The 25,850-nt window shown below is 49.3% G+C and overlaps 1 protein-coding gene across 3 annotated transcripts; it reads right to left on the bottom strand.

The window, feature by feature from the left end:
- Nucleotides 1-1,544: 1,544 nt before the first annotated feature.
- LOC140403958 (reticulocalbin-1-like) lies at nucleotides 1,545-25,850 on the bottom strand. 3 transcript variants are annotated; one of them, XM_072492248.1, is made up of 7 exons: nucleotides 25,703-25,850; nucleotides 23,710-23,938; nucleotides 19,462-19,655; nucleotides 13,269-13,441; nucleotides 11,904-11,964; nucleotides 6,643-6,842; nucleotides 1,545-5,336 (listed from the first exon to the last, which is right to left on the bottom strand). In XM_072492248.1, exons 2-7 carry the CDS (start codon nucleotides 23,931-23,933, stop codon nucleotides 5,229-5,231), a joined length of 960 nt encoding a protein of 319 aa, XP_072348349.1. In that variant the 5' UTR covers nucleotides 23,934-23,938; nucleotides 25,703-25,850; the 3' UTR covers nucleotides 1,545-5,228. The 3 variants fall into 3 exon arrangements, with proteins under 3 accessions (XP_072348349.1, XP_072348351.1, XP_072348348.1); XM_072492250.1 differs by lacking the exon at nucleotides 19,462-19,655 and adding an exon at nucleotides 19,197-19,390 and having other exon boundaries at nucleotides 1,545-1,796; nucleotides 25,703-25,849; XM_072492247.1 differs by lacking the exon at nucleotides 19,462-19,655 and adding an exon at nucleotides 19,197-19,390 and having other exon boundaries at nucleotides 25,703-25,848.

Here is a 25,850-nt window from a genome sequence, read left to right as displayed (position 1 = left end):
CCACGAACGGCGCACCCTATCCCGCCACGGGGAAGCATGTGGCTGGGAAGCCGGAGAATCCCGCCCTTTATCTCAACACTGTGCAGATGTAGGCCACAAGCTGGGATCGAGGGGTGGTATAATAGACACATGCAAGATTACAACAGGTTACGGTGAGACAGGCAAAAGGTGATTGTCCAAGGACTTGGTTGGGGTGGGGAGATGTTTAACGCAGTGAGCAATAATGATCTCGGACCCGCTGCCCGCCAGGGTGGTGGGAGTGGAGTCAATGTACGATTTAAGGAAATGGAATGGGCATTTAGAGGGTTACGGGAGGGGAGAGGTGGCGAATGACATTCTTGACAAGAGACACAGCACGGACACGATGGCTCAAACGGCCTCCGGTGCCGTACGGGAGGTGGTGAATTCACCGACGGCAACTTGTGCGCTTGATGTGAGTCAGACCTCAGTGGTCCCGGCGTGGGGGCGACTACCTCCCAGGCCACGGTGATAGGTTGGGAAAGGTCAGCGGCGCTGAGAAACGTCGGGGGTGGGAAAGAGGTGCGAGGAAGAAAGCAAAGAGGAAGGCATAAGTGGAGGCAATCCCCACCATAGATTCTGCGCTACAGGAGAAACGAACATTCGAGCAGCAGCAGTCCAGTCTAGTGCCGGATGGTTAGGCAATTAAAAAAAGAATTTCGTTCATGGGATGTGGGCCTCACTGGCAAGGCCAGGATTTGTTGCCCAGAATGGCAGCACAATGGTTAACACTGCTGCCTCACAGCGTCTGGGACCCGGATTCAATTCAGGCCTTGGGTGACCATCTGTGTGGAGTCTGCGCTTCCTCCCCGTGGGTTTCCTCCGGGTGCTCCGTTTTCCTCCCACGGTCCAAAGATGTGCAGGTTAGGTGGATTGGCCATACTCAACTGCCCGTTGGTGTGGGTGCAGGTTAGGTCAGGTTACGAGGATGGGGCTGGGGAGTGGGCCTAGGTAGGGTGCTCTCTGACAGTGGGTGCAGACTCGCTGGGCCGAATGGCCTCCTTCTGCACTGTAGGAATTCTAGGGTTCTATCCCTAACTGCCCCCGAGGGCAGCTAGAAGTCAACTACATTGCCATGGCTCTGGAGCCACCTGTAGGCCAGAACAAGTAAGGACAGCGGATTTCTCCAAAGGGGCATTAGTGAATCAACAAAACAGTCAATGACAATTTCCCAGTTTACTGAAACTAGCTATCCCTTCTCGATTTTATTAATTGAATAAAAAATTCCGTTTTGCTGCTGCGGTGAGAGTTGAACCCATGCCCTTCGAGCAGCACCTTGGGCCTCTGGAGTACGAACCCATTATTCCCTTTACACTAGGCCAACAATGCAGCCAGCCCCAACCTGAAGTGAAGGATTGTTCTCTTCCCCCCCTCCCCACCCACCCCTACCCCACACCATCCAATCCCCAACCCCCCCCACACAATTAGGCATGAGCTTGCCAAAACCGTCATCCCCTCAAATCTGGCTCCAACTAGATGCAATAGGAAGTGAAAAAGCAGTACAACATCAAACAGCAAGCCCGATGGCGGTGATAAAGATCTCCGTTTCAAGAAAGAGAGATTGGGTACAAGAACTCGGACAAATTAAACCCCCCCCCCCCCCAACATTACAGGAAACTACAAACAGTGGGAAAATGGGTCAAGGAGACCGCCACTCCGAGATCACGCGCGGACTAAAGTTCATCATGCTCGACCATCATCTCGCCGTAATCGGTCATAGCGCTCCCTACGAACCGGTGGTATTTCTCCAAGAATTCTTCTTTCGAAAGTTTGCCATCCTGACGTACAGAAGCGAGACTTCGCGTTAGGAAAAGGAACAGTCATAATTGTAACAGCTTAAACACTCGACAGGAACAACAACAAAAAAATACAATCGGTTCCTTGCAATAGTCTTAGTGAGGTCCATGTGGTGTGGATTAAAGTTTTAGTTTGGAGTGTTTCGGTCCAATTCCTTTTTGCCGCAACCCCCCCCCCAACTCCTCTCTCCTCCCCCTCGGCAGGTTTCTCAAACCTGGTTGTAGGTTGGCATGAGAATGAAAAATGAAATGAAATGAAAATCGCTTATTGTCACAAGTAGGCTTCAAATGAAGTTACTGTGAAAAGCCCCTAGTCGCCACATTCCGGCACCTGTTCGGGGAGGCTGTTACGGGAATTGAACCGTGCTGCTGGCCTGCTTTCAAAGCCAGCGATTTAGCCCTGTGCTAAACAGCCCCCTTGCTCAACAGCATCTCACACTAGAGGCCATTCTCAACCTGCATCCGCAGTAGATGGGTTCGTGGGGGAGTCAACCGAGTAGTTAAGTGCCGTGGTGCGAGGCGGTGTTTCTGATAGAGCAGCTGACGGGGAGTTATTTTACTGCACTGCATTTGGGAATTTGAACCCAAGCTGAGCTGTACCTAGCACGGACACAAAACACGGAGAGAGATGAGCGTTGGCAACTCTCCCCATCACTGCTGAGATCAGCACATCCCAACCCAGCCCAGGACCACTATCCCCCTCCCTGGGAACGTCCAGCTCAGTATCGCACAGTGAGGTTCACGGTTTTCATTGTCAAAGTGAAATAGTGTAACAAGCTAAGTATTATCTTAATTCAGATGAATAAGTGGCACTAATAAAAAGACATGCAATCCACACCCTAAATTTCTTCAAATAATGAAGTATTGGGCAAATTCTTACCAGGGACAGGGACAGTTGCAAAGGTTCCAGCACCTTGATACACATATTGTGGCCATTATCCCAGAGTAACATTAGAGCCCACACAGTATATTCAGGTGGGTTATTCTATAGACAGGTTCTCCTGCGCAGTAATGCCATACCACTTAAAAACACGAAGGGAGAATTGGGAAACCCCTGCTTCTGTTTGCCCCCTTCCCTCCCATCCCATCCTTCAAGACAAAACTTGCATTAATGGCTGGCTTCTTGTCTTGTCTGCGCCCCCCCCCCCCCCCCCCCCGATATGAAATAATGGACGGGACAGGAAAAAGTAGAAGAAAATAAGGTCACAGTCTTTTTGTGTTCTGACTCCAAACTCAGATCAAATGAACACATGTGCGTTAAGCTGAATTAAGCAAGGCTCAGGGATAGGTGCATCCCTTTCAGCTTTTCCAAACGAACAGCACGGGCAAAAGGGGAAAATAAAGTATCAAATGGGACCCGAAACGAACTTCTTCTTGCCCACCCTCAATATGTTTGCCTGTGTGTTGTGATGTGGAGGATATCTTTTCTCATCAGTGAAGGTAGTGTCACCATTTAAAGCCACCCTCCCTCCCATTCAGCCACGTGACTGGAACGGAAAACTGGACGTGGTGTGTTACGATACAGAACTGGTCCCCACAGAGGACGAGCACCATCCAGTCTCCAGCTGGCAAACCGGTCGCCACGCACAGCATAATGCATTACAGGCTGGTATCTTATTAATTGAGATACATTCCTCTGTATTGGACCCCCCCCCCAATCCCCTGCCCCTCTCCCTACCCACCGGGAAAATCAATATCAGTCAAGACATCCCATCAAGAAACAAAAAGCACAGAATTGGGCGCGAGTCATTTCACTAGGTGGGTGTTAGCAGCGCCTGGAATTCCGTCAGGGTTGATGACGCCGTTGGAAATATTCTACTGATGCCAAAACAATTCCCCCCACCTCTTATTCCTCTTGGAGGCACTGATTGCAGCCATGGTCAGGTTCACCAGGGTGGTATAGATTCACGATAGCGCAAAAGGAATGGGCGGGTGCACAGCCATTCCCGATATCAATGCAAGTATTTCTAGGTGGGGCGCTCCCCCCCCCAATCCCCTTCCAAAATGCTTGGGCTAAATTCAGCACTCCCGCACCCACCAATCAACCTTCAAATGATATTGAGCAGAACTCCTTATTGACCAGGAGTTAATCCTGTGCGGTTCAGCTCTGCGGAGGCTCAGTCAGCTGTACTTTCACAGTGTCAGACCCCAATTGGAATCCGTTTGATTAGAGTGAAGTTAGATTAGGCCATGGGCAGCGTGGGTGGGCACCAGGATTTGAGCAGTGCCTAAAACCTGCGGTTTGTAACCCTTCAAGCCAGTTTGTAAATGACGCATTCTTCTCTCAAACTGGGTCGTGCCTGGGACCAAACCTGGAGAAAGTAGCGGCTGTGCACAGGACGGTCATCGTTAGGGGAAAATAATAAAAAACACTTTGGCATGATATCCGGGTTGATTTTCAATTAGACTCCTGTCCCTAAAACAAGCAAACCGACGACAGAAACCGACCAATTTTAGCTCCCATGGCAATCAAGATGGACCGGTTAATCCACAAATGGGCAATATAAGTAAAAACTGGGCAGAGTTGAAGATTTACCCGAAGACGTACTGGAAAATGGGATAGGTGCTCGATGGCCAGCACAGAACGATGGGCTGAAGGGCCTCGGTGTGTGCTGCAAAATTGACGCTATTCGTGACTACGATCTCGGTTCCGCCTACACTAGGACCCTCACCCAAAGGCTTACTCAGACCCCGCCACCAGGCGGCACACGGACCCGAGTGCCCCCTAGACACCGACCTGGCATCAGTTGGACACTTCCAGACTTCATCTTCTAAGACGGAGGCTACCAGCTTGGGCGCAGCAAGAAACGGGCTTTCCATCAAGTTGGCCTCGGCAATTTGTGACGATAGAGGACCGTGCGGGCGACCCTGCTCAGACCGCCTGCTAAGCCGTTAAACTGAATCAAAGATTTAGAAATAAATGGGAGGTGCCCCTTCTGGCAGTGGGGGACAGAAGACAAGGTCGGCACAAAGAGGGAGCATAATATTTCCAGGCGGGCGAAGGCGATACACAAAACCAAAAACAAAAAATAACAAAACCAACGATCTCAAACCGTTCCTGGGATGAATTCCAATTCCAATCCCAACAACGAATGGCAGATTTGATCCATTTCTGGGACATCTCATTGCCCCATTTATTGTAACCAGTCAGATGGGCATTGTATCAATTTCTATGCCACAAGAATATGGAGACCCAATTTGTTTTGGAGCGCAGGGGCAACTTGATGGAAATTCAGTCTCGCAAGAGGAGGGGTTTAAAAAAAAAAAATCAATTAAATAAATACAATTAACGTTTTTTTTTTGATCACAATTCGAATTATCCAGGCCTTGGGTTAGCTACAAATAAAATGTTGCAATTCCTCCAGGATTCGGTGATTCTGATGGGTTCATTGATGGGAAGCATTGAATCAAGGATCAGAGCTCGTCGTGTTTTCGTGTCAGGTCCTCCCCGTAATTGGTCACTTGGCTGCCAACAAACATGTTCCAGTTGTCTAAAATCTCCTGCTTTGTCAGTTTATCATCCTGCAAACACACACACCACAAAACAAAAAGACGACACAGGGTTACTGGGAGTCAAATCGGGATAGTAGAATTCGGTTTTCCTCCACGAATCTCACCTGGGCCATGAGAATCTTTCGTACAGCCCGGAAAAAGAGGCCACTGATAAAGGGGATCTGGGGTTATGGGGAAAAGGCAGGAAAGTGGGGACGAGAAACCGATCAGCCGCGATTGAATGGCGGAGCAGACTCGATGGGCCGAATGGCCTAATTCTGCTCCTATGTCTTATTCGTCCCATTACACCTGTGCCGGATCTTTGCAAGAGCCATTCAATTAGTCCCCCCAGCACCCGCCTTACCCTTGCAAACTTTAAAGCTTGCGCCCTTTGCCAGGGATGTGTGGATGGGCAAGGCCTCGGGCGGGAAGGGCAAGAAAGGAAAGCAGCTCACAGAATAAGGAGCAAGGCAGCAGGGGTGGACAAGGCAGCGGGGGTGGACAAGGACGAGATGAGGAATGTCAGCAAGATGGGGAGAAGGCGACAACGGAAAAGGTAGCTGGAGCAGGAGTGAACGGATAGCGAATCTGTGCGGAGTTTGCACGTTCTCCCCGTGTCCGCGTGGGTTTCCTCCGGGTGCTCCGGTTTCCTCCCACCATCCAAAGATGCGCAGTTTAGGTGGATTGGCCGTGCTAAATTGCCCCTTAGTGTCCAAAATATAAGCAGGTTAGGTGGGGTTGTGGGGGGGTGGGCCTCAATAGGGTGCTGTTTCAGATGGTTGGTGCAGAGTCGATGGGCCGAATGGCTTCCTTCTGCACTGTAGGGATACTTTTTAAAAAAACTTAGGTGTACCCAATTCATTTTTCCCAATTAAGGGGCAATTTGGCGTGGCCAATCCACCTAGCCTGCGCATCTTTGGGTTGTGGGGTACAAATCCCACGCAAACACGGGGAGAATGTGCAAACTCCACACGGACAGTGACCCAGGGCCGGGATTCGAACCCGGGTCCTCAGCGCCGTTGGCAGCAATGCTAACCACTGCGCCACCAGTGCTGCCCTTGGGATTCTAAGTGTGAACAAAACAACCTGTAATAGATTAAAAAGGCGAGAGCACACATGGAAGAGAAACACTTCTGGACAGTGAGAGAGAACAGAGAGCAGCAAGAGGGGAGAGGAAGCATGAGATATAGAGGATGGCAGAAAGAGAGGTCACGATAAGAGTGGGAGCACAGCAAAGGTCAGGGGATTAGAGAGGAAGGATTGGGTAAGTGAAGGGGAAGCCAAATACTTTGGTAGGATCTCACAAAACGCGATCAAAAAACCGACAAACTCTGACCTGGTCGATATCAGACTCATGGATAAGATGTTTGGCCTCCGACTCTGCGTGATCGTAATCCGCAGGCAGAATCCAATGCTCAATTTCGCTGTGGTCCATTTTTCCATCCTTGTTTGCGTCCCGGAAGTCCCGGAACTGCTCCTTCTCATTCCTCACCCAATCAGGTTCTGGCTGACCTTCCTCAGGTGTGTACATGTCACCTGTTGGGAGACGGGATTACGGAGAGTTACTACCTGCGCCGCCTCTGGGGAGCAGTCAGCATTACAGGTTGACTACCCGAGGCCAAGCCGTCAGACAGAAGGACCGAAACTGGGGGTACAGGTTAACCGGGGAAGAAAAAAATATAACCAGATATTTCATAAATGTCATCAAGAGTGAAACTATTAATTTTAATTAGCCGGAGTATCTATTGACACAGCTGTGTCAGCCAATGAATTAGAGGCAGGAGATCCTTTGCAAGACTCGGCCAAACAGTCTACAGAGTCTAATTGTTCTACAGCAAACAGTCTACAGTCTAACTGTTCTACAGCAAACAGTCTACAGAGTCTAATTGTTCTACAGCAAACAGTCTAGAGTGTCGATTTAACTATTCCAAAACGATCTACAGTTTATTTTAAAATGTGCACTCAAGCAAACAGTCTACAGAAATATTTAAAAATAAAAAGTCTCTATAAACGAATGACTGAAATGACAGTAATACCCCTAATGAAAGGAGGTTGTTTTCTCCAGCAAAAGGCAGTGAGTGGAGGATAGTCACTGAATACACACTGTGTGTAAAATCAATCTGTCAGTCACTTACAGCTATGCAAACATCCGGAGCGGCTGTGTAACTTCCCTCTGTCAATCACATCCCCTCTGTCAATCATATCCATTCTACCTGGAAATACTGGGGTTACAATTCTTGGGATCTGGGCTTTGCTGTCTTCGCCAGCGTTGGTTGCTCGTCCCTAATTGCCCCCGGAGAAGGTGGTGCTGAGCCGCCTTCTTGACCCGCTGCAGTCCGTCTGGTGTAGGTACACTCACCGTGCTGTTAGGGAGGGGGTTCCAGGATTTTGACCCAGAAGCAGTGAAGGAACGATCGATACGGGGCGGCAGGGTGGCGCAGTGGTTAGCACTGCTGCCTCACGGCACCGAGGTCCGGGGTTCGAGCTCAGCCCCGGGTCACTGTCTGTGTGGAGTTTGCACATTCTCCCCATGTTTGCGTGGGTTCCCCCCCCCCCCCCCCCCAACCCAAAGATGTGCAGGGTAGGCGGATTGGCCACGCTAAATTGCCCCTTAATTGGAAAAAAAAGAATTTGGTACTCTAAATTTATTAAAAGAAAACAAGGAACAATTGATATATTTCCAAGTCAGGATAGTGAGTGCTTGGACGGGCACTTCCAGGTGGTGGGGTTTCGAGGTATCTGCTGCCCTTGTCCTTCTAGAGGGTAGTGATCGTGGTTTTGGAAGGTGCTGCCAAAGGAGCCTTGGTGAGTTGCTGCAGTGCATCTTGTGGATGGCACAGACGGCTGCCACTGCAGCAGTGGTAGAGGGAGTGAAGGTTTGTCGATCGGGTGCCAATCAAGCGGGGCTGCGCTGGTGTTCTGGATGGTGTCGAGCTTCTTGAGTGTTGTTGGGAGCTGCGCTCATCCAGGCAAGTGGAGAGTGTTCCATCACACTCCTGACTTGTGCCTCGTGGGTGGTGGACAGCCCTTGGTGAGCCTGGAGGCTTACCTGCTCTTGTAGCCACGGTATTTAGATGGCTGGTCCCGTTCAGTTTCTCGGAAATCCCCCCACCCCCTCTCCCCCCCCAGGATGTTGATAGTAGGGGACTGACTCAGCGATGCCAATGAATGTCAAGAGGTTATTATCCTCCTTCTCCAGGTACCTGGCCCTAATAGGGTGTGGGTGACCATGGACTTCCATGAGATTGGTCCACGATGGTACTTGGCAAAGTACTGCAGTGGTTTGCTGTTGCCACGTGCAGATGGCTGGCTAGGAAACTCTTCCCCCTCTTACCGTCTGCCATCAGGCACATTGGAAACATTTACAAGTTGATACTCACCATGTTTGGCCGTGTTACGAATACACTTTCCATGGTCATCAAGTCCCTGAGTGGGACTTGAAACCAGAGCTTGTGGTCCAGAGGCAGGGAATGCCACCCACGGTGCCAACAAGACCTCTGGTGTTACCGTATGCAGCCTTAATTAACTCAAAGCAATTCTCCTATCTACACCTCCCAAGATTTAGCATTCGGACCCAGCCCAGAAGCAGATTCTGATCTTTGTATTGGGTCTGGGTTCCATATGGACAGTTTCAATCCAGCACAAAAAACAATAGCTCACAGTTTTTGGGAGACCTTAAACCAGATCCCGCCTGCCCTCTCAAATGGATGCAAAAGACCCTGTGGCACTATTGTGCTGGATGTAGAAATTATTATATATTATAGTTCATATTTGTAGCAGTAATGTTATTACAAACCATGGTTTAAAGACACACTGGCGGTGTGCCCGCTAAAGCTGAGCTTAAGGCGTCTCAAAAGGCGAGGCAATTGCTAATGGAACATTGGTGTTTTAATTGCAGGAGATTCCCTGGAATGAAGATAATTTCTGAGGGAGTGATATTTAGTCCTAGCTAAGCAGGGCAATGGAACTCAGTGGGATGCAGATGATGTAATTAATGGGAGGAGCCAGGTCTGCCTGTAGTTTTGCAGTCTGCTAGAATATTTTAGGTTCAAGAGCAGTTAGCCATAGGATTAGAGTCTGACAAGACAGAAGTGTACTGGCTCTGCTCTTGAAAGGGTCTCTCTCTCTAAAAGTTCTACACCGAAGACATCAAGTAAACCTGTTGTGTTAACTTGATTTATAAGTGGCATTTGAACTGCATTGGGTTGCTTAATTGGAGTTAGTAGCAGGTACAGATAGTAAGTTCAAATATTTACTTTTATTTAGGAACTGTTTAACTGGTCATTGTAAAGCTATATTCTTTGATGTTAATGTGGTTAATTCTGTGTTGAAATTAAAAGTTTGCTTTAACATAAAATATATCTATTGGTCAGGGTCATCACTCCTGGGGCGAATTATCTTTTCCTTACAGTTTCACAAATTGAAAAAATTTTTTGGGTTTCTCGCCCAGTATTTATTTTTTTAAAAAATTGAGAGTACCCAATTAATTTTTTCCAATTAATGGGCAATCTAGCGTGGCCAATCTACCTACCCTGCACATCTTTGGGTTATGGGGGCGAAACCCACGCAGACACGGGGAGAATGTGCAAACTCCACACGGACAGTGACCCAGAGCCGGGATCAAACTTGGGACCTCGGCACCGTGAGGCAGCAGTGCTAACCCACTGCGCCACCGTGCTGCCCCCTTGCCCAGTATTCTGACAAAAGTCGGGGTCTGTTCCCGTATCCCAACACTATTATGAGGAAGAGTCAGGGTTATTTCTCCCTGGTGCTGTGGCCAATATTTATGCCTCAGTCAAAATCACTAAAAAAAACCAAAAGAATTAGCTGGTCATTTATCCCATTGCTGGTTTTGGGAGCTTGCTGCGTGCAAATTGGTTGGTCCATTTACTATATGACAGGTAGCACAGTGGTTAGTACTGTTGCTACACTGTTTAAAAAAGCAGGTAGGCAGAAAGCAGGTAATTATAGGCCAGTTAGCTTAACTTCGGTAGTAGGGAAGATGCTGGAATCTATCATCAAGGAAGAAATAGCAAGGCATATGGATGGAAAATGTCCCATTGGACAGACGCAGCATGGGTTCATAAAGGGCAGGTTGTGCCTAACTAATTTAGTGGAATTTTTGAGGACATTACCAATGCGGTAGATAACGGGGAGCCAATGGATGTGGTATATCTGGATTTCCAGAAAGCTTTTGACAAGGTGCCACACAAAAGATGCATGCCGTTAAGGGTAAAGTAGTAGCATGGATCGAGGTCTGGTTAATTAATAGAAAGCAAAGAGTGGGGATTAATGGGTGTTTCTCTGGTTGGCAATCAGTAGCAATGGTGACCCTCAGGGAATCAGTGTTGTGCCCACAATTGTTCACAATTTACATAGATGATTTGGAGTTGGGGACCAAGTGCAATGTGTCCAAGTTTGCAGACGACACTAAGATGAGTGATAAAGCAAAAAGTGCAGAGGATACTGGACCTCTGCAGAGGGATTTGATGGTTTAAGTGAATGGGCTAGGGTCTGGGAGATGGAATACAATGTTGACAAATGTGAGGTTATCCATTTTGGTAGGAATAACAGCAAAAGGGATTATTATTTAAATGATAAAATATTAAAACATGTTGCTGTGCAGAGAGACCTGGGTGTGCTAGTGCACGAGTCACAAAAAGTTGGTTTACAGGTGCAACAGGTGATTAAGAAGGCAAATGGAATTTTGTCCTTCATTGCTAGAGGGATGGAATTTAAGACTAGAGAGGTTATGCTGCAATTGTATAAAAGGTGTTAGTGAGGTCACACCTGGAGTATTGTGTTCAGTTTTGGTCTCCTTACCTGAGAAAGGACATACTGGCACTGGAGGGTGTACAGAGGAGATTCACCAGATTAATTCCAGAGTTGAGGGGGTTGGATTACGAGGAGAGATTGAGTAGACTGGGACTGTACTCGTTGGAATTTAGAAGGATATATGAGGGGGGATCTTATAGAAACATATAAAATTATGAAGGGTATAGATAGAGTAGATGCGGGCAGGTTGTTTCCACTGGCGAGTGAAAGCAGAACTAGGGGGCATAGCCTCAAAATAAGGGGAAGTAGATTTAGGACTGAGTTTAGGAGGAACTTCTTCACCCAAAGGGTTGTGAATCTATGGAATTCCCTGCCCAGTAAAACAGTTGAAGCTCCTTCATTAAATGTTTTCAAGGTAAAGATAGATAGTTTTTTGAAGAATAAAGGATTAAGGCGTTTGGGCGGGAAAGTGGAGCGGAGTCCACAAAAGATCAGCCATGATCTCATTGAAAGGCGGAGCAGGCTTGAAGGGCCAGATGGCCTACTCCTGCTCCTAGTTCTTCTGTTCTTTTTCACAGCGCCAGGGTCCCGGGTTCGACTCCCGGCTTGGATCACTGTCGGTGCGGAGTCTGCACGTTCTCCCCGTGCCTGCGTGAGTTTCCCCCGGGTGCTCCGGTTTCCTCCCACAAGTCCCAAAAGTCGTGCTTGTTAGGGGAATTGGACGTTCTGAATTCTCCCTCCGTGTACCCGAACAGGCGCCAGAGTGTGGCGACTAGGGCCTTTTCACAGTAACTTAGTGAGAGAGGAAGATAAGAATCTTACTGATGTATTCTTTCACATCAACCATCCCATCACCATCTTTGTCGATGTCTTCAATGGTTTCCTGGAGAGAAGAAAGATGTTATTATCTTCTTTCAAAAGATTCAATCATAGGATAGATGTCACAGAGCAAGGCCATTTGGCCAAACCAGTATAATGCCAGCATCAATAGATGGTTGGCTTTTGGATGGGGTTCTTAACCTAGCTCAGCCAGGACCATCCCTTTGGAGTTAAAATGTGGGGAGACAGTGTCGTAGGAGTAATGTCACTGGACTAGCAACCCAAAGGCCCAGGCTAATGCTCAGGGGAACTGGGCTCAAATCCCACCATGGCAACTGGGGGAATTTAAATACAAATTATTTCAATAATGGTGGCCTCATAACCCATCGCTTCACTATTGTCCCGTAAGGGAGGGAAATCTGCCGCCCTTACCCGGTCTGGTCCACATGTGGCTCCAGATCTACAGCAAATGTGATTGGCTCTTAACTGCCCCTCTGAGAAGTGGCCATCACCAAGGAGAAGGTGCTGGGGAAAACTGGAAGGTCTGAAGGTGGATAAATCACCAGGACCGGATGGACTACACCCCAGGGTTCTGAAGGAGATTGCTGAGGAGATTGTGGAGGCATTGGTGGTGATCTTTCTGGAATCACTGGGGGCAGGAAGGGTCCCAGAGGATTGGAAAATGGCTAATGGAACACTCCTATTTAAGAAGGGAGGGAGGCAGAAGACAAGAAATTATAGGCCAGTCGTCTGACTTCAGTTGTTGGTAAGACATGGGCTGTTATGGTTCGGGGAGATGGCTTACCATGATCTTCTCATGGGGCAATTAGGATGGGGAATAATTAGGATGGCACAGTGGTTAGCACTGCTGCCTCACGGCGCCGAGGACCAGGGTTTGATCCTGGCCCCAGGTCACTGTCCATGTGGGGTTTGCACATTCACCCCATGTCTATGTGGATCTCAACCCCCACAACCCAAAGATGTGCAGGGTAGGTGGATTGGTCATGCTAAATTGTAATTAAAAAAAAAAAGATGAATACAAATTACAGATTATCTGGTCATTATCACATTGCTGTTTGTGAGATCTTTCTGTGCACAAATTGGCTGCCATGTTTCCAACATTTATTGCGTTGCAAAAGCACCTCATTGGCTGCAAGTTGCTTGGAGATGTCTGCTGGGCGTGGAAAACGCTATATAAATGCAAGCCCTTCTTTATCCCTCAACGAGTCTAGACTCTAATCGACAAGAAGCACAGAGGCCATTTTGCACTGCTTGCCCCAGGAGGGGGTACCTTACCTTCAGGAGATAAGGAAGAAAGCGAACAAGAAGGAAAAAGCAGAATTTGGCATGTGTCACCAACAAGCTCACCGTGACAACGAGTTTCTTCATGTAATCAAACTCCTCCGGATGAAGAAACGCAGTGAACTCCTCCCGCGTGGCGATCAGGTCGCCATCTTTGTCCGCCATCTTGAATCTGCGCTCATCTCTCCTCAGCATCTTTTTGTAAGCCTCCTTGTCCGCCACATCGTTGAACTCCTCACCTGGGGGCAGGAATAAATATCAAGACGGTAAGAGCAGACGGGGAGACCTCGTTTCCACTAGCAAGAGGGTTGGTAACCAGAGGACATGGTTTTAAAATAATTGGCAGAAGAACAACCGACGGAAAATTTACAAAAATATATATAAACATAATATATATAAAAATATATATAAACATATATAAACATTTAGGGCAGCACGGTAGCATTGTGGATAGCACAATTGCTTCACAGCTCCAGGATCCCAGGTTCGATTCCGGCTTGGGTCACTGTCTGTGCGGAGTCTGCACATCCTCCCTGTGTGTGCGTGGGTTTCCTCCGGGTGCTCCGGTTTCCTCCCACAGTCCAAAGATGTGCAGGATAGGTGGATTGGCCATGATAAATTGCCCTTAGTGTCCAAAATTGCCCTTAGTGTTGGGTGGGGTTACTGGGTTATGGGGATAGGGGGGAGGTGTTGACCTTGGGTAGGGTGCTCTTTCCAAGAGCCGGTGCAGACTCGATGGGCCGAATGGCCTCCTTCTGCACTGTAAATTCTATGATAACAAGTTATGAGCTGGAAGACATGTCTTGTACGAGTGGTGGAGGCAGATTCAATAACCTCTTTCAAATACATGATTGGAGGAAGTTTATGGGCAAAGAGCAGGAGAGAGTGGTACCAATCAGGCAATCCTTTCAATTTGTTATTTATTTTTCCAATTAAGGGGCAATTTAGCGTGGCCAATCCACCTACCCTGCACATATTTAGGTTGTGGAGGCGAAACCCACGCAGACACGGGGAGAATGTGCAAACTCCACACGGACAGTGACCCAGAGCTGGGATCGAACCTGGAACCTCGGCGCCGTGAGGCAGCGGTGCTAACCCACTGCGCCGCCCTGGGCAACCCTTTCAAAAGGGCAGACACAGGCACGATGGGCCGAACAGCCTCCTTCGCTGTAGGACGCGGTGACAAATCTGCAAGACATTTTAAACCGGGTGGGTCCCTTCTCCTGGCGAGATCACGGTGTGGGTGTAGCAGCACCCCCCCCCCCTCTCAGCTTTGCTGGGGCCCTGATCTGGATGTTCCCAAGTGACCGCTCGAAGGGGTCTCTTATCCGAGGGTCAGGAGTACATACACAGATACATAGAAGCTAGGAGCAGGAGGCCGCCTTTTGGCCCTTCGAGCCTGCTCCGCCATTCATCACCATCATGGCTGATCATCCAACTCAATAGCCTGATCCTGCTTTCTCTCCATAACCTCTGATCCCATTCTCCCCAAGTGCTATATCTAGCCGCCTCTTGAATATATTCAAAGTTTTAGCATCAACTACTTCCTGTGGTAATGAATTCCACAGGCTCACCACTCTTTGTGCGAAGAAATGTCGCCTCATCTCTGTCCGAAATGGTTTACCCTGAATCCTCAGACTGTGACGCCTGGTTCTGGACACACCCACCATTGGGAACATCTTCCCTGCATCTACCCTGTTAGAATTTTATAAGCCTCTATGGTTAGCCTCATTCTTCTGAACCCCAGCGAGAATAATCCCAACCTAGTCAACCTTTTCTCATATGACAGTCCCACCATCCCTGGAATCAGTCTGGTAAACCTTCGCTGCACTCCCTCGAGACCAAGAACATCCTTCCTCAGAGAAGGAGACCAAAACTGCACACAATATTCTAGGTGTGGCCTCACCAAGGCCCTGTATAATTGCAGCAACATATCCCTGCTTCTATTCTCAAAACCTCTCGCAATGGGGGCCAACATACCATTAGCCTTCTTTACCACCTGCTGCACCTACATGCTTACCTTCAGCGACTGGTGCACAAGGACACCCAGGTCCCGCTGCACACTCCCCTCTCCCAATTTACAACCATTCAATAGGCAGTAATCTGCCTTCCTGTTTTTGCTTCCAAAATGAATAACCTCACACTTATCCAAATTATACTGCATCTGCCATTGGTTTGCCCACTCGCCCAACCTGTCCAGATCTTGCTGTAGGATCCCTGCATCGTCGTCACAATTCACCCCCCAAGAGGGAGTACCGCAGCCTGAAGGGGTTTAAAGGACGGGTGAAGGGAGTGGGGGGGAATGGAGTGGGTTTGTGCAGCTTGTTTAGATTAAAAGAGGGTTTCCAATGAACCAGGTAATGCAAGGTCAGAAAGAGTTTGGAGGTCAGGAGGTGAGAGACTGAAAATGCTGGATAAACCCGTGGTAAACCACTGTGTTCCTATATTAAGGGTTGTACGGTAAAACCTGCACTACAGGTTCACCTGGGCCCCTGCATGCTAGCTCCGCCCAGGAGCCGGGTTTTAAATAAGCGTGGCCTCCACGGGGGAGGGGAGGGGGCCTTTGAAATCCACACTGAGGTGTTCAAAGGGGCGGGAGGCCTCCAGCTCGCAGCCATTTCGTCAGCTGCTGTGGGAGGCCACACATCTGATACTAATAAAGCCTCAGTTTGGATTCAACTTTGTCTCCAGTCAAATTGATCGTGCCTCAAACCCTAATGGGCCTGGCAGCGTCTGTGGAGAAAAACAAGAGTTAGCGTCTCGGGTCGAAGTTACCCTGAAGAAAAGTAGAAGGATACAGAATTATATAGTCAGATAAAGGGAGCGGAGGGGGGACGGGGCGGAGGGGGGGGGGGGAGACGACGACAGGACAGAAGATTCAGGGACGTGTATTCTGCTTTTAATTGGAAGTCAGGAGGTGGTTACCTCCCGGGGAATGGTGGGCAAGTGGAATTTATTCAAGGTTGAGCTATAGACCGATTTTTGATGGAGAGGGGAGTTAAGTGTCATGGGGGGGTAGGGGGGGAAAACAGGAGTTCAGGCAACAATCAGAGCAACCACGACCTTATTGAAAGGCAGGACAGGCTCGATGGGCTGAATGACCTGCTCCATATTTCTTACGCTCAGCGAAGTTAAAGATATTCACTAGAAATGACCAATTGCTGATGGGGGGGGGGGGGGGGGGGGGAAGAATCTTCCAATCATTTTCGTACGAATTTTAAAAAAAGTGTGCAAATTCTGTTGCTGCTCAAATCATAGGCGATTAGGATTGGACAACTGGCAACTTTCGATTTCGCTCATTTCAAATATTAATACCAGGTGTATTGCGAATGCTCAAGCTCCCCCACACCCGGAACGACCCACACAAAATCGACAAAACTAGTTATAGTGGTTCTTTCAACAACGAGTTTCAGGCTGGTTCCCTTGTTGCTGATCTGACACACGTGTTCAGTCGCGGGCCAGGCCAGTCGCTCCCCAGTCTTGGGGCTGACGATATCAGCAAAAGGCTTTCGACCACTACAGCGATGCTTATGTGGCCAAATTGCCTGCCAAATGATCGCGGGTGAGAGAGCAAGGGGCAGATGATGTCCACGAGGCCCCCTCACCGATATCATAGAATTTACAGTGCAGAAGGAGGCCATTCAGTCCATCGAGTCTGCACCGGCTCTTGGAAATAGCACCCTACCCAAGGTCAACACCTCCACCCTATCCCCGTAACCCACACTAAGGGCAATTTTGGACACTAAGGGCAATTTATCATGGCCAATCCACCTAACCTGCACATCTTTGGACTGTGGGAGGAAACCGGAGCACCCGGAGGAAACCCACGCACACACGGGGAGAACATGCAGACTCCACACAGACAGTGACCCAGCGGGGAATCGAACCTGGGACCCTGGAGCTGTGAAGCAATTGTGCTATCCACAATGCTACCGGGCTAACGTAATTTCTGGAGATTACCAAAAAAAAAGAAGAAAATGAAGAAATATAGAGTCGATGACAGGAACGGAGTCACCCAAACGGGTTCTTCCTCCCCCTGAGGAAGCGGGTCGGACACGAGGTTAGTCCCCTCGTCGGAAACGTTTGCTGAAAAGCTCGAGTTAAATAGAAGATACGATTGCCCCTGGGCCGTGAAGGGAAAGGAAACTCCACTCGTGCCCCCTCAAACTGAGGAGACAACTCAAAGCATCTAATTAAACAAGCACGAACCCTCAATTTTGAAAAAATGCCCCCACCACGTTTAATCCAAAAGGGTTCTTGGCACAATCGGAGTGGTTGCAGTACTGAATCCCGTCCACTGGAGGGCAATCGTGCGCTTTGTAAATCAAAGGTCAGAATTAGAGGAATGCAGATATCATAGATTATCATAGAATTTACAGTGCTGAAGGAGGCCATTCGGCCCATCGAGTCTGCACCGGCTTCGGAAGGTTGAGGGCGGATTGCAGAGAGAGGGAGGGCAGAGGCCATGGAGGGGGTCTGAAAACAAGGGGGATGTGTTTGTTTTCTTTAAAATCAAGACATTGCTCGACCGGGTGCAGCGAGCACAGGTATGACGGGCCAAAAGGACTTGACGCAAGTTCAGCCAAATTCTGGATGACCTTTGGATGATGTGCAGGTGAGGTGGATCGGCCACGCTAGTGTCCAGGGATGCGGCGGTTAGGTTACAGGGATAGGGCAGGGTAGTGGGCCTGGGTGGGGTACTCTATTGGAGGGTTGGTGCCGACTCGGTGGGCCGAATGGCCTCCTTCTGCACTGCAGGGATTCGGTGATTCAAGTTTATGGAGGGTAGAATGAGAGACACCAGCCAGCTGGAGAATGGTAACTGGACTAGTCGCCCCGAAGCTCAGGCTCAGGGTGGGGCACGGGTTCAAATCCCACCACGGCAGAGGGCAGGGTGGAGTTCAAATTTAATAAACCCGGAATTGAAAAACTAAATCACAGTCACGATGACCCCCGTCGATTGTTGGAAAATCCCGTCTGGTTCAGCAATGCCCTTTAGGGAGAGAAATCTGCTGTCCTTATTCCGGTTCGGCCTACATGTGACTCCAGATCCACAGCAATGTGGCTGACTCCTAACTGCCCCTCTTTGCACTCCGTTCAAGGGCGGTTAGGGACGGGCAACAACTGCTGGCTTTGCCCAGCAAAGCCCTGGACAAACACATGGACAGGGCGGGTATAGAGGGATACGGCACAAGGAAGTGCTGAGGGTTTTAGCAAAGGTTGCTATCATGACTGGTACAGGCTTGGAGGGCCGAAGGGCCTGTTCCTGTGCTGTATTGTTCTTTGCCCACATCAAAAGACGAAACAGGCAGGGGCAACTGTGAGTTGGAAAATCAGAGCCAGACGTTTTAGGAATGCAGGGAAAAGACGTGCCGGTTGGGTGGATTGGCCGCGCTAAATTGGCTCTTAGGTGTCCAAAGATGTGCCGGTTAGATGGGGTTACGGGCATAGGGCGGGGGAGTGGGCCTGTGTCGGGTTATCTTTGAGGGTCGATGCAGACTCGGTCTGAATGGTCTCCCTCTCTGCACTGTAGGGATTCTAGAGCTATACTTCCACGCACAAAGGGAGACGAAAGTTTGGAAATCTCCTGCACAAAGCGGTAATTAGTGCCAGATCTATTGTTAACCGTAAAACCACGATCGATCGATTCCCAGGTCAGCCGCGACCTCACGCGACGACAGAACAGGCCAGAGGCCTGGTTGGCCGCCTCCCATTCCGCTGCTGCTAACCGCCTTGAAATTTCCCCGAGCTTTTCTCCAGCGTCCCAGTTGGGGAAGGCCACAGGCACCAGGGTTAGGCCGAATCGCCAACACCGACTGTCACGGGAAAGGCTGGTCACTTGGGTGGGAGGTGCTGGATGACAAGCCAGTGTCTGGGGCGCCCCACCTGGCCAGGGGTAGGGTAGGGAAGTACAGAGGGCAAATGGCACGTCCATTACAGAGACCTGTGTGCACACATTTTAAAGGAATTTTCGGCCACTTTTTGACATCTTACCCAGGTAGTACCCGTACGTAGCATTCTTGTACTCATCCCATGACACTCTGTCATCCTGATTACTGTCATAATCCTTCCAGTTCCTTTTGACGTTCGCGTCAATGTATCGGTTCTGCGCACGTTTGATCCAGGTGGTCAGCTCCTCAGCGGTTACCAGGCCGTCCTTGTTCTGGTCAATCCGGTCAACGATTTTCCTGGAAGAACAGGACAAGAGAGAAGATACAAGGCAGGCAGAAGATCAGAGTTGAGAAGTGAGAGGTCCTACCTATGAGGTGGCCATAGAGCCGCTGGTTGTACTCCTCCCATTCAACCCTGCCGTCTTTGTTGGTGTCGTACATGTCCAGCTGTTTGCCCACGTTCTCGGTCAACCAGCGGCTCCGAACCCGCTTCATCCAATCACGCAGCTCGGTGCTGGTTACCAGGCCATCTGAGTCGCTGTCCACTTTATCTACTATTTTTCTGCAAGCAAGTTTGGAGCGGATGAAAATTCGCTCCACTTTTACCCCAAAAAAAACTTCCCCCTCACTTCCCCTTTCCTCCCCTCCACACCCTGCGGTCTCCTCCAAAGGCTCAGACCGCACAGCAGAGTCCGACCTCACCAGCGTGACCCGTCTGGCAAACTGACCATCTCCCCAGCCTCAGCACTCTCCCCTCAGAGCTAGGAGGCCGCAGGTTGCCAGTCCAGAGACTGGGGAGCACAAAATCCAGGCTGACGCTCCCGTGCGCAGTACTCAAGAGGGCTGTGCTCGCGGCGGTGAAGGCATGATTGAATCGAGGCATTCGAGAGGGAACTGGGTTTAGTAAAATCGGAGAAAGGAAATTGCTCGGAGATGACGGGGCTGGGCAACGTGTTTGAACGGAGAGCTGGTGCCGACACGATGGGCCGAATGGCTCCTTCCGTGTTGTAACGATTCTGATTCTGTGATCTCCAAGTGCGGGGTGCTGCCTTTCAAACGGCACGTTCGGGCAGCACGGTGGCGCAGTGGGTTAGCCCTGTTGCCTCATGGCGCCGAGGTCCCAGGTTCGATCCCGGCTCTGGGTCACTGTCCGTGTGGAGTTTGCACATTCTCCCCGTGTTTGCGTGGGTTTCGCCCCCACAACCCAAAGATGCACAGGGTAGGTGGATTGGCCACGCTAAATTGCCCCTTAATTGGAAAAATGAATTGGATACTCTAAATTTAAAAAAAAAGGCACGTTGAGTCACGGGCCCATGTCTGCCCTCACAGATGTGTGTAGAAGATCCCATGGCACAATATCAAACAATAGCTAGGGAGTTCTCCTCAGTGCCCTGGACGGTATTTCTCCCTCAACCATCATCAAAACAGGTTATCTGGTCATCATTACATTGCCGTTTTTTAAAATGGGATCTTGCTGTGCATGAATTGGCTGCCGAGTTTCCTTCATCGCCGACATTAAACAGAAAAATGACAGCTAATTCATCCAGTCCGTGCCGCCCTCACGGCTGCCTCAGGGACCCGGGTTCCATCCCGGCCTCGGGTGACTCACTGGGTGGGGTTTGCACGCTCTCCCCGTGTCTGCGTGGGTTTTCTCCGGTTCCGCCCCCGACAGTCCAAAGCGGTGCGGGTTAGGTGGATTGGCCGTGCTAAATTAGATGGGGTTACAGAGGCAGGGTGGGGGAAGTGGGCTTAGTAGGGCTCTCTTTCGGAGAGGCAGCACATGGATGGGCCGAATGGCCTTCTGTGCACTGTAGCGATTCTATAGCAATTCTTGACCCTGCGATCACTCCAACAGCAGCTCCACCTCAGAAAGCACGAAAATCGAGTTAGCACATTTCAGGATGCCCCCAGACGCTATATAAATGCAAGTCTTTCTTCAGAGAGCCAAACACAGTCTTGCACACACCCGTCCCCAACATTTCAAACAGTATCAGTGATGGGAGTGGGTGTAAATGCTCACCGGCAAATGCAAACCTGTCCAATTCCGCCTCTCAATCTAGCCAGGCTGCACCGATGGCCTTAGGACTGGGATTTGAACCTGGAACCTCTGGGTCGGTGCAACTCACGGGAGACAGCGACTTCACCCACTGTGCCACAAAGATGCCCACAGCCACAAGGCGGATGTGCGCCAATGGGAGTAAACCTTTGGGTGGCACAGTGATAATGCCACTGGACTAATAATCCAGAGACCCGGACTAACACCCCGAGGGACCTGGGTTCAAATCCCACCATGGCAGCTGGCGGAATTTACATTAAAAAAATAAAAATCTGGAATTTTAGGGCAGCAAGGTAGCACAAGTGGCTGGCACTGTGGCTTCACAGCGCCAGGGTCCCAGGTTCGACTCCCCGCTGGGTCACTGTCTGTGCGGAGTCTGCACGTTCTCCCCGTGTCTGCGTGGGTTTCCTCCGGGTGCTCCGGTTTCCTCCCACAGTCCAAAGATGTGCAGGTTAGGTGGATTGGCCATGATAAATTGCCCTCAGTGTCCAAAAAAGTTAGGAGGGATTATTGGGTTACGGGAATAGGGTGGAAGTGGGGGCTTCAGTGGGTCGGTGCAGACTCGATGGGCCGAATGGCCTCCTTCTGCATTGTATGTTCTATGCAATTAAAAGCTACTCTCAGTAATGAGAATGATCCCGGTTCACGAATGTCTTGCAGGGAGGGAAATCTGCCGTCCTTACCCGGTCTGGCCTACATGTGACTCCAGCCCCACAGCCATGTGGGTGACTGAACTGCCTCCCTGTGAAATGGTGTGGCGAACCACGGAGTTCAAGGGCAATTAGGGAAGGGCAACAAATCCCGTCAGAGAATACAGGAAGCAATTGAGAGCCCGTGGAGCGGCGCAGATACGACTCACCCGTGTCGGAGGGGGACTGACGCGGGGAAAGAAGTTAGCGAAGACTTTGCTGCCCAATCAGCCGATGCCAGCGGAGGGCGGATCGGGCAGGGCTGTGACATCAGAGTCTCCCCAAACCCCTCCCACGGTTGAGCAGCCTACCACATGGGCTCGTGCACGATGATGGTCGCTCGTGACCACGTGGTCGACCCCCCCCCCAACCCCGGCAACCGCCCACCGACATTCCGGGGAGGGTCGCGCTGCCCATTAGTGACACCCACCGCTTCGGGGACCGCACATTCACCCAGCGCAGGTTCCCTATCACAGCCAAAGTGCCGGGCAGCTGCTACGGCTCAGCATTCGACCTCCTTCCACCAGGGGTAGGTTTTAAAATCCTGCCGAGTTTTCACCCCCCCCCCCTCCCTCCCTCCCTCCCAAAAGAAGGGTCGTGCCCAATGAGGGAGGTAGGCACCCTTGAGAATCCTCACCGTCGGCACGGACCCCGTTGATAAATCTGATCAACCCATTGCCGCAGTTTCCTGCAGCCCCTGCTATAAACCACAAATATCTGGTGTGCCTGGTGGAAAGGCAGAAATAATTGCTCGTCTGGACTTGCACGGAGAGGGGCCACGTGGTCTGGAACTGTTCATTCCTCTGCCACGTCTCCTCCAACCTTTGATTAGTACACAGTTGTGGGAATGGGTGGATGTGTGGAGGGAGGAGGATTGGGTCCTCACTGCCAACTCAGCAACACAGAAGTTTTAGGAAGCAACAGGCCAGATTGAAGAATGTACCACAAGTCAGTTACAAAGTGGGGAGGGGCGGAGAATATCGCAATCCCCACTGCTTTACAACAAGGACAGGGCATAGAAGGGACTCAAATGGAGGTTCAAACAGTTAACAACTTTCACAGATCAAAAGCAATCCACACTCCTCAACTCTCCCAAGCATTAAATTCCAACCCCACCTCTCCCAGGAAGATAAAGCAGCAAAATCTCTCACATGTTACATTCCAGAGAGAGAGAGCGCGAGAGAGAGAGGAGATGCAAATACTGCAGCCATTAGTTTGTTAGAAGCTGGGAGCAAATGAACTACTTATTAGAACAACTCAAGTAGAAACAAGCTCATAGATTATCATAGATTTTACAGTACAGAAGGAGGCCATTCGACCCATCGAGTCTGCACCGGCTCTTGGAAAGAGCACCCTACCCAAGGTCAACACCTCCACCCTATCCCCATAACCCGGTAACCCCACCCAACACTAAGGGCAATTTTGGACACCAAGGGCAATTTATCCCGGCCAATCCAACTAACCTGCACATCTTTGGACTGTGGGAGGACACCAGAGCACCCGGAGGAAACCCACGCACACACGGCGGGGGGGGGGGGGGGGGGGGATGTGCAGACTCCGCACAGACAGTGACCCAAGCCGGAATCGAACCTGGGACCCTGGAGCTGTGAAGCAATTGTGCGATCTACAATGCTACCGTGCTGCCCCGAGAGAGCTTGAGTTTTTCGAATGTAACTCACTTACCACAAAAAGATGTTATCGCCAACAATTAAGTCACTGCAGAGTAGCGACACGCCAAACTTAACCAACTGGACTGAGATGTTAGGGAAGTGGGTGCGTGAAGGGTTAGTTAATGAGGTTCAGTGAAGCGGGTGCGTTGGGAGAATCAGAGCAGTGGGGGGGTTAAGAAAATATCGATATTCTTGTGTTACCCCAATCTTTCTTTGCTCTCCTCCGGAGTGAGCTGGTCGAAGGTCTTGGCGGTTTCTTTCCCCAGGAAAGCGTTGTGGTCGAACTGGAAGCCTTTCTGGTCCTCGGGATCGCGCTCACCCAGGTCGATGGAGTGATGCACCCGATCCTTTTTCTCCGAGGTAGGTTTGGAAAGGGCCAGGGAGGCACAGACGGCCAACAGGCAAAGGGGAGTCAGCGACTTCATAGTCACTGCAGGAGATTGAGAGAAAGAGAGAGAGAGAGAGAGAAAACAGGGAATGAGAGACGGGCAACTAGATAAGCAAAAGAAAGCAAGATTCTGCGGATTCTGGAACTCGAGATAAAAACAGAAATTGCTGGAAAAGCTCAGCAGGTCTGGTTGCATCTGTGGGGGGAGAAGAAGAGGGTCTAAGATGACCCTCCTGCATAACTCCAAAAAGAGCAGAAAAGCGTGACGAATGACTGAACTATGCAACTGAAAAGATATGTTTTGCAAATCAACAAGATCGTAGAATTAAACAGCACTGAAGGAGGAGGCCATTCAGCCCATTGTCCCCGTGTTGTTCCTTTGCAAAAGCTATCCAATCCGGGCCACTGCCCCACTCCCTACAAAACCTTTGTCAAATTCTAAATTTAGTGGCACTACTGAAGAGTGTTTGGTCATTTTACATCCTATAAAGGCATAGCACAAATGCCAGAAAGCAATAAATACATCTAGTTAGTTATTAGCATTGGATCTGCTCCTACCTGCACTCCTAGGCGACACGTATCCCAGATCTTAAAATTGGTGACGTAAATTTAAAAAATAAATCTCATCTTGTCCCTGTCTCTTTTTCCAGTCCGGTTATATCAGTATCCTCTAATTACCGACCCTCCTGTTAGCTCAAACAGTTAATCCAGCGATCAAAAAGGAAAAAAAGAATTACAAAAACAGGATTTGGAAAAGATTCACATGGCATTCTCTGCAAATAGAATTAAACAGCCTGCCAGGTACTCGAGAAGCTGGCACGTTTGCTTGTTTTCTACAGCACAGAACATACCCTAGCCCAACTCCCAACCCTCACCTCATCCAGCAGATTAATGGACACATCACCATTGTCAGAACCAAGCATGTTACGTGTTGATAAAAGGTGCAAGAACAAGATGAGGTTTTTAAATGTTGAATATAATATTAAGCAACAAATTCATTTAATCTGTGGTTTAGTTCCAACAACACTTTTTTAAAGTTTTAAAATAAACATTCAGTACTTTTCCCACATTCCAAACTTGTTAAATATACTTGCCATAAAAAAAACTAATTTTGGCTTTGAAACCCAAGTCAGAAAGTCTTTCAAAAACAAATATGATTCGAAATGAAAATAACGGTCTGCACAACTTGAAAAACCGGCTGCGAGTTCATTAAGACCACGGCAGTCTGTTTTTTCTACATACTTGATGGACTTCCCTTGAAACAAAGATTGAAGCATGCAAAAGAAAGAAACAGAGCATGCAGACTTGGTACATTTTTTGTTTCGGTCTCTATTCAGGTTTTGCAAACCCGTCCCTCACTATTTTAAGTACAAAACTACAAAAATCAACTGCATCCTATACCAACCATTTTAACCTTTCTCAAAGCAATCCTCCCCTCTCTCAAAACATTCATTGTCTTTCCATTTGGACAAAAGCAGCAGCATACAATTGACTTCCCGCTGCTTTAAAGCAAATAATTCCAAAACTTTAAAAAGTTCAGCCAATATCTCCATAAAAAGTTTGGCACCTCTTGAGCAGAGTACCCACATTTCAGAGAGGTAGCAGTAGACACAACTTTTGACACATACATGAGAACATGTCAGCATGAACTATTTGCCAACTTTTAAAACTTCTCCAAAACTTTTTAAAGTGGTAATTCAAAAGTAGCAAAACACACAGTTGCATTGAAAAGAACATAAGACCTGTGTTATTTTGTATTCTGTTAAAATCTGCTATTGTCTTATCGACAGAATTGATCATCCTTACCAGTTACCAGTGGGTGTGATAAGATGCTGAAATTATCTCATTGTGCAGAAAGTTGTCTTGAGGACCACAGACGGTTTGGTGAACATCATCCAATCACCGCCGGTTTTTCATTCCGCTCCCCGCACCCGCAGACCTGTTACAGCTCCTC

This window comes from Scyliorhinus torazame, chromosome 29, assembly GCF_047496885.1.
Source record: "Scyliorhinus torazame isolate Kashiwa2021f chromosome 29, sScyTor2.1, whole genome shotgun sequence".
NCBI classification, from domain to species: domain Eukaryota; kingdom Metazoa; phylum Chordata; class Chondrichthyes; order Carcharhiniformes; family Scyliorhinidae; genus Scyliorhinus; species Scyliorhinus torazame.
The sequence above is the reverse complement of the archived record's forward strand: the minus strand, read 5'-3'. Positions and strand labels throughout refer to the sequence as shown.